At 44.2% G+C, this 20,675-nt stretch overlaps 1 protein-coding gene across 4 annotated transcripts in view; it reads right to left on the bottom strand.

Moving 5' to 3' along the window:
* Positions 1-20,675, bottom strand: part of MYOF (myoferlin) — a 137,583-nt gene that overhangs the window by 98,466 nt on the left and 18,442 nt on the right. For all 4 annotated transcript variants that reach the window (XM_053310744.1, XM_053310745.1, XM_053310746.1 and 1 more), the window contains exons 4-5: positions 11,723-11,831; positions 7,189-7,279 (exon numbers count right to left, since the gene is read on the bottom strand). In XM_053310744.1, coding sequence (XP_053166719.1) covers positions 7,189-7,279; positions 11,723-11,831 — 200 coding nt within the window. The remainder of the gene's footprint in view (positions 1-7,188; positions 7,280-11,722; positions 11,832-20,675) is intronic.

Below are 20,675 nucleotides of genomic sequence, written 5' to 3'. Positions count from 1 at the left end.
AGGTCACATTATTGATTTGGTCTTTTACTCTGATCAGGGTGGTGTTCCGTGGGTGGGGACTCCTATGATTTCCCCATTGTCATGGACGGACTACCATCTGGTTAAGGTGCGACTTACAGCCACTTTCCGCCTCCGCAGGGGTGAGGGGCCTATTAGAATGGTCCGCCTGAAGAGGTTATTGGATCCAGTAGGATTTCAAGAAGCCTTAGAGGGATTCAATGTTGGCTTTGCTGGTGATTTTGTTGATGCCCTGGTTGAGAACTGGAACAACTTGCTCACCAGGGCAGTAGACACGATTGCTCCCAAGTGTCTCCTCCAGCCAGCTTCAAGATTGGCCCCTTGATAAACGGAAGATCTACAGGGGCTTAAGCGGCAAGGCAGGTGACTAGAGCACAAGTGGAGAAAGCCTCGACTCGAATCCGACAGATTGCAACATAGAACACATTTAAAGGTCTATGCTCAGGCAATATGTGTGGCAAAGAAGCAGTTCTTTTCTGCCCATATTGCCTCTGCGAGTTCATGTCCAGTGGAGTTGTTCAGGATTGTGAGGGGACTAGTATCTGCCCCTTCTCCTTTGAACCAGAATTTGGAGTCATCAGTTACCCGCTGTGATGTGTTTAAAGAGTTTTTTGCAGATAAAATCTCTCGGATTCGGGCCGACCTAGATGGAGACTCCACAAATAATTTGATGTCAGAACTGGAGGTGTCCAACAACTCTTCTTATGCAATTCGACTAGATCAATTTCTGTTTGTGACTCCTGAGGATGTGGACAAGCTACTTGGAGCGGTGAGGCCTACCACTTGTTCTCTTGACCCAAGTGGCATAAGACCTCAGTGGAAGCAAACTGGGCTTTAATATAGAACAGTATTTTACACCAGTACCCTTCATCTCCAGATAAGTACAATATGGTGAACTCATCTTTAAGGAGGAACTGAAACTGTGAAAAATACCTTGATGCTATAATATTTGTTTGATCCTCAGAAAGTCTAAATTGCAAAACTTTACCACAAATAGTGAAACCACAAAAGGATGTCTTCTACAGTGTCATTGCATTTGTTTCCTAAACAGAGGATTATGAATAAGTTTCATATCTAGTTGGTGTTAAATAATTGCAAAACGAGAACTTCTCAGAATCCCAATTGTATCATTTAATCATTTGTTTCTCTCAAAGTATCTACCACCTTCAGATTCTCTACCAATTATCTACTGATAAAAATCCAAACAAATAAAAAAATTAGCACCTTCCCCATCCTAGTACTTTCTGGTTCATATAAACAGCCAATCACATGATAAACCAGACTGCAAGTGCATAATTTAAAGATGGGGTTTGAATCTTTCAAAATATTCAGTATTCCAAGTGCACAGTTGACATAAATTCCTGCTTCTGTGGTGCAAAGTGAATCCTCCATGACTTTTACTCTGCTGCTGGAAAAACTAACCCAACATTTCCTTTGTTTAGGCTCCACTCCTACTGTGCAGCATGTTCTATTCCTGGTAAACATATTAGTTTAGCTGATTCACTTTTTACAATACAATTTATTGTTTAAAGGTGATGCTCCTTGACAAAAACTGGAAGAACAAGTTTTTGTAGCTTGGGGAAAGGTTACACCCTGGGCTCTAAGTATATTACTTGCTAGCAAGATCTTTCTTTCTCACCTGGAAGTGAAGTCACTATAATTGCTAACTATATGACAGGCTTTCTGTAAACTAACAAATCGGTTTTCATGACATGAAAAAGCAAGCATTTGGGAGAGGCTTTAAATCATAACAGAGCAATAACTATTGAAATAGACAGCTTCAGGCATGAACTTAATTCATACAGGCATGAGGTGAAAGCTGAGCTGAAACATTAATGAAATAAATCATAATTAATCACTCATGGACACTAATAGCTAGAATTCCGCTGTCTCTGTTCTGAGTGGACATTTTTGGATACGTAATTTCAGAACTTAGTTTGGACTAGGTTATGGGAAGCTTTCTGAATCTTATACAGAAGTCACCTCTTTGAAATCAGGAACTGAGTAATAATACGTGTGTGTGTGTGTGTGTGTGTGTGTGTGTGTGTGCACTGCTGTCAATGACCATAAAGAGTAAATGGATTTTTAAAAAAATGATAGAGCATAACTCACAATAATCTTTCTTGTGAACACATATGCTGATAAAGGCAGAGTACATTTAGTTAGCTCCTTGTGGCCACATCCACATGTAACACCAAACTGGAATTAAACGTGGCCGAGGTTGGAACTCCATTACACCCGAATGCATGAAACCGCGGTTACGGGCTGAAAGTGACTGCTGGTTTGCCTCACCAAACTCCAAATTAAACCTTCAGTTATCTCTAAGGTTTGCTGCCAAGACCTGAGATTTGGCTGCTGAGTCATTACATTCGATTCCTGGCACAGCTATCTATATATCTATCTATATATTTAATTCTCTTAAATGTACCCGTCGCTAATCCCATGTGTGGCAGCTCTTGCGAGAGTTCGTGAGCAGCTGCTGGACTAGTGATGGGGACAGGGGAGAAAACAGGGATGCAGGGAGCAGCAGGTGGTGGCGGGCCAGCCAGCTGGCCAGTGGGAGCAGCAGGCGGTGGCGGCTACCTGGCTGCCGGAAACAGCAGGCAGCAGTGGTGGGCTACCCGGCTGCTGGGAACAGCAGGTAGCAGCAGGTGAGCCCAGCCACTGGGAATTGGCAGGCGGGCGGGAGGAGGTGGTGGGCCGGCTTTCCAACTGGCCTGCCAGCTAGAAAGTGCCGGGCGGTGGGGGGGGGGCAGCAAGAAGAAGTGGGCCGGCCGGCCAGCTGGCCCACCAGCCAGAAGCCACAGATGGGGAGAAGCGGGCCAGCCAGGCAGCGGAGGTGCAGATGCTCTGTGCCCGGCCCAGTTAGTAACCATGGTTTCGCACCGATTTCCGAACTGCAGTCATAGAGGTAGCAGCGCAGAGAATGTGGATACTACAAGCATTCGGCAGTTCTCACTGGCAGCCTCTCGTAGAACCAGCCCTGCCCCTCCTGTCAGTTATGCGGCTATGGAGTTGCCAGGCTACAGGGACACCACTACGTCTCATCCAGGACTTGCCAGCCTGTGAAGCTGAACAGTTGCTTGGGGGCATCCCCCCAACTCTGTCCCTTGTTCCCACCACCTGGCAAGTGGTAGGGAAAGGGCATTAGATGACAGGACAGGCACTAAGTGCTTTGCTCCATTAGAAGGGAGCAACAGTGATGTATGTTCACAAGCACAAAGTGGCAGCACAAGTGGGGCTCCCCATCACTGTGCCAGATGGGGAGCAAATGGCTCAGGTGGGAAAGGGAACCCGGGTTGTATATAAAAGGCAGATCCAAGCAGGTGACCTGGAGAAGCAGAGTTATATGTTTTTCACATATAGTTGGGAAGGGGGACCCAGCCCCTTCCTCTTGGGGATTACCAGTCCCTAGGCTTACTCATGAGAAGAGCCATCTGAGAGGACTAATATAAAATGCACAAGATGGTACCGTATTTTTTGATAGAAACACCGCAGCACATACATGTTTGAAAGTTTATTTTTACCACCTGCGGCACTTACGCTGATGTAGCGTTGATGTGCAGTTTCCCCCCCTCCTCTTGTGGAATTCTTTCAAAACAATACATAAGCCTAGTGGCCAGTGAGGGCAGCACCGGGGTGGGAGTGGGGATGGAGAGAGGCACCTTTAAGCATTAATCAGCAGGTGCTTACCAATGTTTAGGCAGCACCTGCAAGTTGCCCCAAGCAGCAGGGCAGCAGTGCTCTGCCAACATCCCAGTAGGGTGGCAGCGAGGCCCTGGCCTCTGCGCATACCATGCACACGCATCCGCCAAGGCAGTCGCATGGCCCTAGCCTCAATATCAGTGTCACCTGCAATAAATCAGTGTCTGTTTTAGCTGCAGCATTTACGGTGATGCAGCATTTCTATTGAAAAATGCAGTACTCTAGTTGTACAAGGTGGTACTCTTGGTGCATGCTTCAAAGTTAGCCCATTATTCCACGGATTGCTCTCTCACGAGCAGGGACTTAATACACAAGATTATGGGGACATGATACCGAGTCATGAAGCTCCATGCAGCAATGTTGCGGGGACAGACACTTGGGTGAGTGATGTCCTGGTCTTAGCGACTGCTGCCAAGCTGCTGTCAAACCCTGTGCCTTACCAGCCCATGTGGAGATGTGCATCCTTGCCCATAGCCCCAAAGGGCAAGCCCACTGTCCCGGGACCACAGGAAACTGGGGCTCTCCTTTCCCGGGAACCTCTGCACCCACAGATCTGCATATGGCACAACACCAGACTGAGCCTAGGAACTCTGAATGAGTTTAAAGGTCTGTGCCCGATCCCTGTGTCTACACCATCCATGCAAGCAGGTATTTCTTCCATACAGACAAATGGTTCCCTCATGGCAGGAATAACCAGCATGAGCATTGCCTCTCTGGGTGGGGAGTAAATATTTTTTTTGGGGGGGGCACTCCTGTCCTGGTTTAAAAGGCTGCCACAAGCAGGGATTCTGGAGATGCCAAGTTCTATTGTTTTCACAGAAAGAATAGGGAAGGGGGGATCCCTAGGCTTACTCATGAGCAGGGCTGGGCAGTTGGATTAGCAGGGCTGGGCAGCAGGATTCTTCTTTGGTGATAATGGGTACAGACCCAGGGTGGACAGTGCCCACTCAAGAGAGTGCCAAGTCATGGGGGCTCTACTCAGATCCAGGCTGCTGTGTGGAAGCAAGTGGTGGGGAGGGGTATCCTGGAGACTGCTTTCCTTGTCTTAGGGACCATGGCCAAGTTTCTGTAAAAACATGCCCCCTGCCAACTAGCCCAGCCATGTAGAGATGTGGAGCCCTGCCCACACTCCCCAGGGGCGACACCACCATCCTGGGGAGCTGGAAACCAGGACTCCCCTCTCCCGGGAATCCCTGCACCGGCAGATCTGCATGTGGTGCTACGCTGGACCATACCCAGGAACTTTGAATGGATTTAAAAGTTTGTGCCTGAACCCACTGTCTCCCCCATCAACGTAAATGGTTAGGGGTTGTTTTTTTGGGGGGGGTGGGTGCTCTAGGAATGATTTAAAAGGCAGCACCCAGCACCAATTCCCAAGCAGCCAAGTTCTTCTGTTCTCACAAAAGGGAAGGGAAGGGGGTGTGCTTGCTCCCTAGGCTTACTCATGATCAAGGCCGGTCACCAGGGTCGGTATCGGGTAAGCCAAAATCCTTCTTTAGGGATACAGCCACTTGGCCCGGGGCACACTGCCAGAGTGCCAGGCCACGGAAACACCCCCAACAAATCATAAGAAGGACCAACAGAGGGGAGAGGAGAAAATTTCTGAGCAAATTCAAACATGATGCCAAATGGCAAAAAATTCTCTTCTCCTACGGACTCCTCCCTCATGAGAGTGCCAGGTCATAGAGGCTCTATATCAAGCCAGATTGCAGTGTGGAGTGAAGCTGTGGAGAAGGGTACCCCGAGACTGCTTTCCTAATCTTGAGAACTGTTGCCAAGAAGCTGCTGTCAGAGTGTGCCCCCTGTCAGCCCGTACATCCATATTAACATGTGTGTCCTTCCCAGCACCCCAGAACAGCCACCCCACTGTCCCAAGGTGGCCAGAGAACGGGGGCTCCCCTCTCCTGCAATTTACCACACCAGCAGTTCTATATACAGCGTAATGCTGGGCCAGGACCTTGGATTCTGAATGGGTGTTAAGGTCCCTCCCTTCCGTGCATGCATCCAGGCCATGGAACATGGAGTGTCTAGATGTCCTCTGGGTGTAGGCAAAGCTTCAGAGGGTTTTGGGGGTGGGAGGTTGCAGATAATTGTTTCTAATTTTTTTTACCTTTGAGAGTTGGGTGCATTGGTGGGTGGGTCGGCTGGCTCAACTCATCAGCTCACAATCTGTGGCTGGGGTTACACCCTTGGATGGGCACAGCCTTCCCCAGTAGACTGGTCCTCTTATGAGAGGGCTAGCCTGTATGGCAGCAAGTTGCCAGACAGTGGATTTCACTTGGGTCCGCATGGACTGCTTTGCTAGGGTCACCCCTCGCAACATAATCCAAGGTCATGGTGGAATGCCTGCAGCATCCTTTGCCCTCCCTCATCTACATATTCCCTCCTAGGAAGCCTCCATATCCCCTCCCCTCCCTTAATTAAAGTGGAATAACACCCCCCAATCCCTCCGAAAATTCATGTTTGTGTAGGACTATCAGGGTGCAGGTCTACTTGGGGAGTGGCGGTGCCACCACTGGTAGAAGAAGCACAGCCATGGAATGGTAGGGCAATTAAATGGGTTTAAATGCCCTTTTCATGTCGAGGGTGGGTGGAGCATTCTGAAAATGCACGACTGAGCTTGGTACACTCCCTTCGAGATCGTGGCCAATCTTGGCCACCCCACTGATGTGGTGGCGCTTTGTCCACAGTCTGGCCGTGTGGCTTGAAGGATCTGCCTTGGAGGCCGAGCAGAAGGGACGAGCTCGCTCGCAGGGGAGTTTGGCAGGCTGCAGTTTGGTGAACATCTGCAGCATGATTTCGAGTTACAATTTGAAACCTTGCCCACATGTACCTCTAGTTTGGCGTTATGTGTGAATGTGGCCAATATGTCAGTCGGTTAAAGTGACTAACTCATTTCTGAGGCCCAAAATACACCTGTTACCTAGTTTAACCCATAATCTGCCACAATAAAAAAATAAATAAAGGGCTAGGGTGGTGGTCCAGGTTTAACAGCAAAGGTGCACACTCCTTTCCCCACTGCAATTTTCCTCCTTCAGTCTGCCCCCCAAAGATCTGTTCTTCTCAGTCTAGCTCCAGTTCTGGAAGTGAGCTCAACTAGGGAAGCAATGCCATGGGGGGAATTGCCATGGGAAGATAAGCTGTAGGAGGAAGGAAGGTTCCGCTCTCTTCACCTGCATACCCCCTTTATTGTTAAATCTCCAGTCCCCAAACCACTCCATCTCTTTATAAATCCAATCCACCCCAAATCACCCCCAATCCACTACACTCTTTATAAATAGGGCAGACACAAGTTTAGCTATCATGTTTAGACTGGCCCTGAAGAACCATCATAAATGAATTTAATCAGACTGCTCTTATTAATTAGGTTGCTTCTCTTTCTCTTTGGTGAAAAATTCATACACATCTTTGCCTTCCCTTAAAAAAAATCTTTTTGAAAGATATCTTTGGAAAATGCTGACGTACCTTCCGTGCCTTGTGTGTTAGTTCCTCCAGGGTCAGTTGGATTTGGAGGGCCGGCTGGTGGCTCATATCCTACCACTAAATCAATGGTTGCCTATATTAACAGAAAATAAAATCAACAAATATTGGTCAGGATCTCAAGTCTGACTTCTGTTTATCATGCAAAGAGTTTGAACTGGTTTAGTGAAATTTTTGACCTTATTTTAATAAATAGCAGTCACCCACGCCATATCACAACAACACTTCTGCAACTCCTGGGAGTTTCAGGAGCAATTTACTACCTGGCACAGATACTTCTGCTTGAGAAAAACACTTCTAAATCTCAGTAGGGTTAATGAAATTTATACGAATACAAATATTTATATAACGCATTTCAACAAAAGTTCCCAAAGCCGTTTACATAGATATAAACCAGGCCTGCTCAACTTAGGCTCCCCAGCTGTTTTTGGACTACAGCTCCCATAATTCCCAGCCACTGTAGCCAATAGCCAGGGATTATGGGAGTTGTAGGCCAACATCTGCAGGAGGGCCGAAGTTGAGCAGGCCTGATATAAACAAACAAATAAATAAAATGGCTCCCTGTCCCCAAAGGACTCACAGTCTAAAAAGAAAACATAAAATAGACACCAGCAACAGCCACTGGAGGGATGCTATGCTGAGGATGGATAGGGCCAGTTGCTCTCCCCCTGCTCAATAAAGATAATCACCACTTTAAAAAGGTGCCTCTCTGCTCATTTGGCAGGGGACATTTTTTTTCATGTTTATTTTATGTTTATTTTTTCAGTCCTAACTCTGAATTGTAGGGCTGTCACATGTTCAGTTTCACATTGACCTGGTCCTTTTTCTGCCATTTGGTCATACTCTAAATAAATAAAATACTGAACTACAACAATAGACAATTGTAACACATATTCAAAGTATTGCTTATATGCATATAATGCATACAATATAAGCATGTAATATACATAGTATAATATGTAGAAGCTCCTCCAAAAAGAGAGAGTAACTAATTTAATAATGTAACAAACATTAAAATGAAGTGCGGGTGGGGGGGCGGGGACACAGACCTGGATCCAAAACACTAGACATGGTGTTCCATGAGTGTACTGAAGGACCGCACTGTTCCTTCCTGCAGCATCCTCTTTAAACCCACCCCCCTGCACAGAACCCTGAAGTTTAGGGACCCTCATAAGAAGGACCTCACAAGGTAGGAGGAACTGCCACTAGAAAAAATAATTGGCTACATACAATTATTGTGTGAGGAAAACACTTGGCTTCATTGAACATTTTGTAGAACCCTTTGCAGGGTTCTGTTATATGCAGATGAAGCCCAATTCACACTTAACAGGAAACCAGAGCTGAAAGGGCCTGAGGTTGAATTTCTAGTACGTGCAAATGCATGCAACCATGGCTGACATAAAAGCGATCCAAGGTTTTCCTTCCCAAACTCGAGCTGGAGTTTGAGCCTTTGGTTTGTAAAGGGTTTCGCTGGTCCTACCTGAGGTTTGAAGCTGTCAGAGTTATGTCCAAACTCTGAACTGCAGTCCCACTGACCTCCAACTGGAGTTGAGGCAGGAAGCTCCTCCCTTGCTGTGGCTGTGATTGGTGGCCGGGGCTGTCTTTCATTCCAGAAAGAAGCCCATGCATCCAGTTCCCTCTCCTCTCTGAAGTCTCCCTGAATGTAGTTGGCATCCTGCCAGTTATGTCGAACACAGACAAGTAACCACTCTGGGGGGAAGCAGAACCGCGGGTCCATTAGACTTGCGGTTCTGCATTATGTACAAATGTGATCAAATTCTCCCCACATTCAGTACTGCTCTCTTCAGACAAGTGTTGAACATGGGGACACCCATGAGGAGATGGCTAGGCATGCCTAGTAGACACTCTCTTGCTTCCCCCCCTCCAATTTCAATGACTATGGAAGGGTAAAGCCTGAATAGGGCTAGCATGATACAGGCATACAGACTTTAGTAATGTTAACAAAGGGAATATCTAATGGATGCCTGTTAGTCTCCCTGTTATTACAACCCTACATTATTTATGTTGGAAAGCATTCCCTTATTTCTAGACTCCCTTCTCCCGCTGCTACAAAATATCAAATTCAAATGTTTTTAAACACATCTTTAGAATACTTGCTGAACCTGCAAGTGGGTTAGAGGTGATCCCTTTATCTTTAAAATAAGCCAAACAAGGCCGAGATTTGGCCTGGGAGTGCAGCGTACAGAGATCTCCTTGTGCCATTTTTGCCCTGAAAACCAGCCCCCACAATTTGCCCTCAAAATGGCAATCTGCTTCAGATCACCACATTGGAAGTAAATTGCTGCTGAGGTGTGATCTGGGAGCAAAAACAGTAACCCCCTGCTATATTGCACAACAGACACTCAGCCCAGAATGGGCCCTGATAGGCTTATTTTTTTAAAAAAAGATAAAAAGTCTATTTTTTGGTCTGCTTTTGGGTAAAATCTGTTTTCTACAAATGTATTTCATGTCAGATGTAGTTTGGTGCCCAAAATACTCTTTAGCATTGTTGCTAATCACAGCAGTTCTTCCAGGCAGTTAGTTAGTTATTAAATTTATATACCGCCCCATGCATACGACTCTTGGCAGTGCACAACAATAAAAATAAAACCCACAAATCAATCCTTTAAAAAACAATTATTCCAGAACAATTTAAAAACAGCATAAAACTTGTTTAAAAACAATAATTTCAGAACAATTTTAAAACAGCATAAAACCATTAACAACTAAAACATTTAAAACAGGTTAAAAACCTTGGAAGGCCAGTCCAAACAGATAGGTTTTAAGACCTCTCCTGAAAGCCAACAATGAATTTGAGCTATGGATTTGTGCTGGGAGTGCGTTCCACAGCCCAGAAGCAGCTACAGAAAAGGCCCACCTCTGAGTTGCCACCAGACATACCAATGGTAACTGGAGACGGACCTCCTCAGATGACCTTAACGTGCTGTGGAGATCATGCAAAAGAAGGCGCTTTCTAAGGTAACCTGGACCTAGCCATTCAGAACTTTAAAAGGTAATAACCAGTACTTTGTATTTTGCCCAGAAACCTATCGGCAGCCAGTGCAACTGTTTCAAAACAGGCATAATATGGTATCTCCCGGTAACCCCAGAGAACAGTCTGGCTGCCGCATTTTGAACTAACTGAAGTTTCCAAACTACATACAAAGGCAGCCCCATGTAGAACACATTGCAATAGTCAAGCCTGGAAGTTACCAGCTGATGCACCACTGTTTTGAGGTCATCCTCTTCAAGGACTGGACACAGTTGTCAAATCAGCTGAAGCTGAGAAGGCACTCCTGGCCATAGCCTCCACCTGAGATCCTAGGGTGAGGCCTGGATCCAAAAGCACTCTCAGGCGGCATACCTGTTCCTTCTGGGGGAATGTAACCCTGTCCAGCACAGGAAGATATGACTCATCCCTCAAATTCTGAGCCCCTACAATGAGCACCTCCATCTTGCTGGGACTCAGTTTCAATTTGCTATCCCTCATACAGCCCATTCCTACCTGTAAGCAGGCATTTAGGGAATGAATGACATTTCCTGACGATAAGGATGCAAAGGAGAAGTAGATTTGGGTGTCATCAGTATACTGATAACACCCAGCACTAAATCTCCTGATGACCTCACCCAGAGGTTTCATGTAGATATTAAAAATCATTGGTGACAGAATTGAGCCCTGAGGTACTCCATATAACAGCTCCTGTTTTGAGGAGCAACTGTCACCAAGCTCCACCATCTGGAATCTACCAAAGAGATAGGAGCAGAACCACTACAAAGCAGTGCCCCCTATCCCCAACTCCTCAGGAGATCCAGAAGGATACCATGGTCGATGATATCGAATGCTGCCGAGTTATACAGAAGAACCAACAGAATCACATTCCCTCTGGCGATTCCCCATTAAAGGTCATCCATCAGCCCAACCAAGGCTGTTTCAACCCCATAGCCAGCGATAAAGCCAGTTTGAAATGGGTCTAGATAATCAATTTCCTCCAAAACTACCTGGAGCTTCTCGGCCACCACCCTCTCAATCACTTTGCCCAACCAAGGGAGATTGGAGACTGGCCTATAACTATCCATAACTAGGAGGTCCAGGGAAGGCTTCTTAAGAAGCAGTCTAATCATTGCCTCCTTCAAACAAGGAGGCATCCTACCCTCCCTCAGCGATGCATTTATGATATTAACTAGGCCACATCCAACAATCTCCCTGCTAGATAGAAGCAGAAAAGTCGGGCAAGGGTCCAGAGAACTAGTGGTAGGACGCACTGCCTCAAGCAGTTTGTCCACATCCTCAGAAACCACAGATTGAAACTGATCAAATCCAACACTGCAAGAGGGATTGATGGACATCCCCTTCATAGACTTTGCAGAAATAGTGGAGTCCAAGTCAGCCCGAATACAGGAGATTTTATCTGCAAAGAATCTATTAAGAGTGTTTGTTAGATATGTTGCTAAAAATTTTCCTATGTCTTTCAAATTCAGTAAAGAACACACAACAATGAAAACAAGGAAGTTAACTCACTCCTGTTCCAAGGCCCTTTTCATGTAGCAGGGGAACATTCTTGTATGGAAGCGATCTACTTTGCGTGCCCACTAGTTCCTTCAGTGCTACCGTTGCTGTGCCAATTAGCCTGAAAGAGAAGAGGGAAGTATATTACTAAGAGAACAGCTGAAGTATAAAAAACAACAGTACTTTTCTTTGATGGGTTGCCAGTTCTTGTCTGACATCCCTTACCAAAAAAATCAAATCAGTTTCAAAAATTCAGAGTAAAAAATGCATATGACACAATTGATGCTGTTAAATAATTTATTTTGCTTATAATTTATTTTGCACTAAAAACATATACAGTATTTATGAATGTTTGGAAGATCTTGACCCAGTCTAGAAGTCTTTATCTACAAGCTATAGTTGACCACCGGAGGAACTCCAACACTAAAAAAATAACTTTTATTACTGTTGACAATCTATTCACTTGATTGTGTGAAAGAGGAACAGCATAGCTAGGATAAATCTCCTGTTCTTCTCTGTCAAAACTGGCAACATGGACCATTTGTTCAATGGTGCCCTCATAATGCAAAGTAAGCAAAAGACATGCAAATCCTACATGCCTGTATACTACTGACATATACCATAGCAGGTCTAATTGTAACATTCTTCCAACACTACAGCTGGCACAGTTTGAAACCTTAATACTGTAAAGGTCCCGCACAGTGAAGCCTACTAACAGTTCCCTTTTTAATTAAGACCATTTCCAACAAATGATGTTAACCCATTTCACCTAAATGGGAAAATAGGGACATGTTGGAAACAGGTATGATACTATTTCAATTTTTGTTGTAAACCGCCCAGAGATGTAAGTTTTGGGTGGTATAAAAATATGTTAAATAAAATAAAATAAATAAAATAAAATAAATAAATAAATGGTGAAGATATCAGCACGTGTAACTCAAAAGATCTTGTACTAAGGCTGCAATCACATAGATGGCAGCTCCATTGTCATTATCACAACTTATTTTTAAGCATATGTGTTCTGAATTGCAATTTAAGGGTGCTTCCAAGTGGTTTTCTGAGCAAGCCCCATGGGAATTGTGGTGTGGTGATCCTTGTGCTGATCACTGCTTGTCTAAATAGCTAGCACTAGCAGCATGTGGGTGGCACAGTAAAAATCTTCTCCAGCAAGAGTACCTTCCCTCACTTTTAATTTAGCACGACAATTTCTGGGTGAAACTGTTGGAGATGGAGTTCCAGTGCATCGACCTTTTGCACCAACTATCCTAATGACCACTAGGGGCATTGAGAGCAGAGGTAGCTAGTGAAGGTATCCTTACCTGTCCCCAGGGGTGTATCTAGGGGTAGGGCAGGCAGGGCACGTGCCCTGGGCACCACTTGAAGGGGGGCGCCATTTTGTAGAATTAATTTTTTTTTAATGGCTGCCAAAAACAAAATGGCCACCGTGCATGCTCAAATGGCCTCTGTGAGGCCCTAGGTCATGCCAGGCCTGGCAGAGGCCATTTGAGCATGCGCGGTGACCATTTTGTTTTCAGTGGCCTTTAAAAAAAAAAAAGATTATTTTTAAAAATGGCCACCGCACATGCTCAAATGGTCCCTGCAAGGCCCTAGAGGCCAGTGGAGGGAGGAGGAACCTTTGCAAAAACCCCAGCCTTTAGGAAGCCCCCTGAAGGGGCTACAGGTAAAAAAAATATAATATATAATATAAGTCACTGTACACATATTCAGATTAGCACTATGTACAGAGAATCAGGGCTTGTGAATACTGAGCTGATGATTATGAGCTAGGATTGTATTCATTTGCTCTTACTTTGCTTCTTGTAATAAGTGAGTTAAATGTGATGTCTTGCTAATATGGCTATTAATGGTGAATTTGTCTTTGAATCAGTGTGAAATCCTTAATATTAAGGCCCACTGGGAGTTTCTTGCTCTCTTTCTCTCATTTTAACTGTCTTTCTGAAAGACTAGAATATATTCCAAGCAGTGACACAGTTTACTCTGCATATCCTTTAATTATTTACAGAGTATCTGGGAAAAGTCAAATTCTCCATTGATTTTTAAAACGTATGTAATGGTGATGCTACAATACATAGTAGAGAATTAGACAGGCACTTCTGTTTAGTTTTCCAAGTACACCTCCACATAGTATTTGGGTATTTCATGAGCCCCAGCATACTGAAATTTGTAGTTTTCCAGCATTTTTTGATCTGGCTAAGTCCACTGCTAACATAGTTTTTGAAATATTAAAAGATTAACGAGCTTGACTTGTATTTTTCAGCTGATATTATGCCAAAGTTATCTGAAAGATGGGTGTCAGATGCTTGGACAGGGGGCGCAATTTCAGTGTTTGCCCTAGGTGCTATTTCCCCTAGATACGCCTCTGCCTGTCCCTGCTTTACCTCTACTCTATGACCCCTGCTTTGATTCCTCGGTACTTCCTGTAGTGAGTCAGTCCTCTTCCTTTCTTCCTAGAGAGAAGATGGAAACATCTTTCTCTCTCCCTACCTATTCATTATGTAGCTGATAGATAGGACTAGGTCTCCCCTATCTCAAATGTACTTCACCAATAATCTAGATAAGTAACTTAGAATCTGCAGTGATCTCCATGCATGTTACTTAAATACCTGCAACTACTAAACTCTGCACTCTGTAACAGGAGTGGTAGCTTCCTTGGTGCTTTGTTAAATAATCACAAACCCCAACAGAAACTGCCATCTGCCGCCTAAGAACTGAGTAATATGATCAATAAATATCATGTAATAAAGTTATTTCTTTAAAGTACCAGTTCTGACTGCAGGGTGCTTTCCAGACTAGCTGCTCAACAGCAGCAAAATTCCTCTGTTCAGGCAAGTCGCATTCAAAACGTAAACAGCAGGGGGAGCAGTTTCACGGAAACTAACAACCCGAAAAAACAGCAATTTCTTTACGCCAGATATACAACCTCCTAGCTCTATATTGCAGCGATTAAATTCGAAACAAGACATCGGAAATGTGAACGGCACCCTGCTGACCATGTAAGGACTGCAGTGTCACAACGCAAGAAGTATGGAAGCACACTTCTGAGATACAACGTGACCCCGTTGCAGGGTCTAATCTGGAAAGCACCCAGGAGAAGAATCACATTTTTTTCATGTTATCTCATGTCTTAAAAAACCATCCCTGCACTTAGAAAACTAGTATATCAGACAGTAGAGACCCATACAGGTGGATTGGGGAGGGGGTAGTAAATGAGCTTTAAGTACAGTTCATTCCCTTACCCCTCCCCACCCCAACTCATTGTGTCTTGCTTTCCCTGCTGCCATGTTAGCCCCAGGCATGCAGTCCGCTTATTTGCACAGTTCCCCAGCCTGGGTGAATGAGCAGTCTGCATGGCTGGGGTTAACATGGTGGTGGAGGGGAGGGGAGGCAGAACAAGGGAGCCAGAGTGGGGAGCAGTGAGCTGTACCTGCAGCTCATTTACCTCCACCTATTTGAGCTGCTCCTGGCACCAGGGAGAAATGGTCTAGCCTAGCTTCCCTCCCTGAGGTACTAGCTTTCTGCAAGAGAGGAGTTTTCTCCCACACAGGGGAGAAAGCATTTACCAATATGATCCCCTTCCACATGGCTCTACTGAATGATTTTGAAGAATATATAACTCAGTCTTCACTCTTAATACACACCACCAGAATAAAATATAATGAAGACAAGACTGCCTCAGGACCAAACCAGTTGTGACAGTAGAACAGAACTAGGTCTCCTGTGAAATCCCTAGAAAATGGGTGGGGGAGTTTTTTAAATTTCAGCATGTGTGGGTGTGAAGAGGAGATGAATCCTCCAGTGTTCCCTCTAAGAGGGATTCCCAGATGTTGTTGACTGCAACTCCCATAATCCCCAAGCAAAAGCTATTGCAGCTGGGGATGCCGGGAGTTGTAGTCAATAGCATCTGGGGATCCCTCTTAGAGGAAACACTGGAACCCTCCACTGCCTATGCTTTGTCCCTTGAGCCTGCTTCTTACACATTTTTCTCCTCATAGAGAGAGCTATGGAGAAAAAATAAGTAATCTCTGCCTGGGAACAAATTAAAAAAACCTAGTTGTTATTTTGCAGTAAAGCATAGGTGAGGGGAGGGCTCAGCTTTCCTCACCCAACCTACACTTGTAGATCCCAACCCCTGCCTACACTTGGCTCTGTGGACAGGCCTGGAATGGAAGACACAATGGAAGCGTTCTTGTCCATGCGACATATCAAGGGCTGGGTTTATAACTGTATCCTGCTCCCCCACGCACTGATGGTTAATTCCATATATTGCCATAATTGTGCTTCTAGAATTTAAAGGTGGCTGAAAGTGTGAACAGCATTCAATTAAACCAATAACTCTAATTCAGCTAGACAAGCCTTCATAATATGAGGAAATGGAAACTTCAGCTGGAAACGTTTCAAAACTATCCTGATTGTAAATCTAGCCTTACATTACTGTCATAAGGTACAAGGGTGTGGTTGCTGAAACTGCCATCCAGATGAAACAACTTCATTGTCATTTGAGAAATTGGGCTCACATTCACAAACAGATGGACATGACTGCTTTCTAATTTTAGATAAAAAGGTCACTTCATGCTGCTTTATATCTAGCTAGCATTTATATCAAGTATACAAGAAGAAAAAGAAGATATTCCCTGTCCCCACAGCATTCAGGCGTGGAGGAAGAGACATCTAGCAAAGAATTTCACACTGGCCAGTCCTGTCAATACTGCATATGTAAAAACCATGGGTGGTGGGTGGTCTAGGTTTTGTGGGGTTAGTTCTACCCTTCCATTTACTGCCCCCACACATTGCACTGGGCATCTTAGTAGGGGATGAGGTGGGCATATTCAATTAATGTAACTAGTATAGAGAGAGTAATTCAGGTTCTTTCTATTCTGAATGGACCCCTCCTACCACCATGGACCTTCTTAAATGGGGTGTCCTGTCTATTAAATGCTCTCACCATTCGCTTTTTCAGACAGCAACTTTACCCTGACTTTACTTTGGGAGGGTGGATTTGCATTCACATATTGGCCAGATTTACCCTGAAGTCCGTGCGATATAACAGAGAGCACTTCACACATGATTTGGGTTTTCTCTCCGTATTGGAACTGAGCCTGATTTATGTAAGTGGCAAAACTGAGACCACCTTTTTGTGTCAGAGTATCCATTGAGCATCAAACTCACAGTAAAGCCTCACGGTAAAACCTGCTGTCTGAAAAAGATACTAGAGCTGCCCATTCTAGAGGTGCCCACAAGAATATTGTGGATATAAAGATACTAGAGGTGCCCACAAGAATATTGTAATTAAATGTGCTGGATGAACTGATTATGGGATTTTAAAATAAAAAATCTGTAGATACATCTTCTTTAAAAATTGGCTGTAGATATATTTCAATATGTAGAAAGGCATGTAGAATGGTGTGTTGGCATGAGCATAATAATCAGCGTGATTTTGCTCTTTTTGTTATGTTGGTGATTATTCTTGCTTTATTGTATTAACTGTTTTTACCATTGCTTGGGGAATGCTTTGCACTGTTATTTGCCATGAGAGCAATTGCTGATATGCCAGCATATACGAATACAAGAAGTATTTATATACCCCTCTGTTGCATATCTCCATCTTCATGTGAAGGAATGGGTAGCAAATGTGGTTCGGGTCTACTAGTGCATCAGGTTGTGGGTGAGGGAAGTGGCTCCCTTCTGCACTGGCCTTTTATGCCCAGAACTGTACTCATATACATCTATAGGCTTAAGAAGTTTGTTCATCGTACTTCCTCTTTCAAGTTAGGAGAAGCTGTTTCCATATTTGGACAAGGCTGTTTGGACATGCAAACGCCTGTCCGTATATAAAGATATGGGGAGGGCTTGTGAGAGGAAACCCTTGGGTACACCCTAGATTTGACTGACTCATATCATATTATGCATTTGTGTGGGTTTATCTATGGCCTCCCTTTGCCTCCGGTTGCAGAACAGAAACTCATCTGCTTGCTCCCTTCTGCAGAATAAATTACAGCTGCTTACATCATGCTTTTCTAAAGAATATCTTCCCAAGAATCTACTTTATGCAGAAATTAAATAAATAAATAAATAAATAAATAAATAAATAAATAAAGAAAGAAAGAAAGAAAGAAAGAAAGAAAGAAAGAAAGAAAGAAAGAAAGGAGAGGTACCATGTCCTAATTAACCACACACTGAGGCTGTTCTCACATGCAGCCTAACCCAGGCTAGGGATGCCCAGCCCAGGTTATGCTGCTGCTCATGAGAACAGCTGGGATTGGGCCTGATCCTGGCCGGCCAGCACCACCAAGCCCCCCTTTTGCCCTGGCTGTTAATCAAGGTTAAAGGAGCAAGTGCTCCCTTACTCCCAGCTAACTGCTCGTGTGCAAGCACAGGCTGCTTCCAGCCCAACACAGAGATGGGCACCTAGAGTGCCCGCCTCCTGGGAGAATTCCCCAATGCAGCGTGTGTCTTGCAAATCCCCTAATGCAGCGTGTGTCTTGCACACTGCATTGTGGGCTTCACAGAGGCCGGGACAACAAGTCCTAGCCTCAGATCAATCCACCCTGCTTCGCACTGCACGGAGTAGGGCTGGTCGTGTGGGAGTGTGCTCCGTGCTCCCACCAAACAACCAACTGGGGGCAAGGCAAGGTTTGGAAAGCCTTCCCCCCGCCTGTTCACCAACCCACCCGGTAGGTCATGTGAATGGCCCCACTATCTCCGAGCAGCCCTGTTTTAAAATACTTCTTTCAATCCCATTTACTACTTCAGGGTTGTGTATTAGCTACAGCAATTGCCTTCAGGAAATTGTTTTATAATTTAAGAAAGAAAAAGACTTGATAACTTGATGCCGCAATCTAAACACATGAACTAGAAAACAGTCCCCTTTGGACACAGAGGGATTTGTTTCTGAGCAATATATTAGTACTTCTTTCCAGAAGTGATTATACATTATCTATTCGTCTACCCATCACAGAAAATAATAAACTCTTCTTGGACTATATTTATCCCCCCAAACTGCATTTTGTATTGTCCTGCATTGCTTGAAGTGTATTTGCCTCATATTATTTGCCCCTGCCTCTTATGTGCATTTTATGAAATTACCATTCACAAACCATTTCCTTCATTTCAGATGGATAAAACTTAAATTGTGGTGTCTCAGTGCCTATACCTATTGTCTGTTGTTGAGCAACAACTTTCCCTTTCGCCTCTTGCCAAATCAAAACAGGTGTATCCCAATGAAGTCATTCATGTAAATAGTGACAACATCACTTTCTACTCATCCTGTCACTTTCCACAGGCGTGACAATCCAAAGCACTACATCAAATGCTTATGAGAGTAGTCTTACTCTGATGAGAGTAACCTTATGCGAGTAAATAGGCCTCCATAATGCTGCAATTCTATATTCGTATCAATGGCACATGAGTTTTGTAACTCTGTGAAGTATGCCAGAATGGATACAGACTTCTTCTAAACTGAACAAATAGTCTCCCCTCCCCCGCACCCCATATAATAAAGGTAAAGTGTGCCAGGTCCGCATAGAATAGATGATGTTAAAATGTTTCTACAAAGAATGAAGAACTAACTATTCTTTGAACAGTTCTGTTTACAAATCAAAAGCTGTAATCCTGTGCACACTGAGTTGGGATGAGTAAATGCTATTAAACACAACTGGAATTTGTCCAGGGCAGGCTGCATTAGAGTTTCAGAAATCAGCTGCAAATTTACATTCCTCACTGTGGAGTAATGGCTGTTTTCTCAAGTAAGGGACTAGCCTACCATTTTTCTTCTGTGTTGCTAAGTTACCAAACCACTCACCGTCTGGAAAAAATGTGTGCAACTGTTAATGAGCCTCCCTTCCCACATATGGAATAAAATCACTTCGCTCAAACTTTGATGCAGCTTGCTTTCTGAAACATGAAATCATACTCTATACTGTAGTAGTAGACTATTTCTCCAGTATTACACTTCTTTCATATCTATTTTTAAAACTATATTAACATAAGCTTTAGTGAACTTAGAGACTTCAAAGAGTAATCTAACTTAACAGAAAGCAGATGTCTTCTCTCCATTATCTTTCCTTATATGGGAAAACATGCTCATGCAGTTTGTCACTTGGGTTCTGCCTTTTCCCTTTTGTACTGAGAGTAAAATGTATGCAGTTGTGGGTTTTTTAAAATTACCCTTCCAGTGAGTTAAACCCTTCGCTAAAGCACATATTAACCCTGGACTGATCTGAAGATATGATAAGATTTCTGCAAGTCAAAGCAAGTTATAGTTCTACAAGCAGTGGAAAAATATGCTGTGTTCGTGTTGGCTTAAAATACAGGGACATGCCACAGCAATGAGTTATTTGCTGGCAAAGAACAGCTGCAAGGAAACATCTACCAGGCTTATTCTCCAAAGAATAAGTTCAGTTGAGACTAAAGGAAAATGGATAAAAATTGGAACAGAATTTGTCTTTCTCTGCTGGGAACAGAAAATCTCCTCTATGTGGCTTTGATGATACCAGTTGGTGCTTACAAATAAAGGGTACAATCTACTGAGAAGTCCTCCTAAGCAAGTCTTACAGAGGTGAATGGGAGTTTGAATGGGGCTCATGCAGGAGGCTTTACACACAGGGCTTCTGCCCCAAATCTCCTTCGGCAGAGAATGTGTGCATTCACACACCAGCCAAACTTACCCCGAAGTACCTTGGAGATTCTTGGACCCACTCCACACACAAATCGAGCTTTGTCTTGCAAATTCTAGCTTATCTTGATGTGTTTCCGGGTTTTTAAAATGCTGGTTTTAAGCTACTTTTTCTGAAAATGGCAGAGCAAATAGGGAGAGGCACTGACGTAGAATCATGAGCATGATAAGAGGGATACTCTCTTTACAAATGCAGATGTAGCTCTTTAGTAATCTCCCCACCACCACCACTAGAAGGAAAACATGTCATGTGAACTTGCATCAAAAGCAAAC

This window comes from Hemicordylus capensis, chromosome 3 (assembly GCF_027244095.1).
Source record: "Hemicordylus capensis ecotype Gifberg chromosome 3, rHemCap1.1.pri, whole genome shotgun sequence".
Lineage (NCBI taxonomy): Eukaryota > Metazoa > Chordata > Lepidosauria > Squamata > Cordylidae > Hemicordylus > Hemicordylus capensis.
This window is presented reverse-complemented; position numbering and strand designations above follow the sequence as displayed.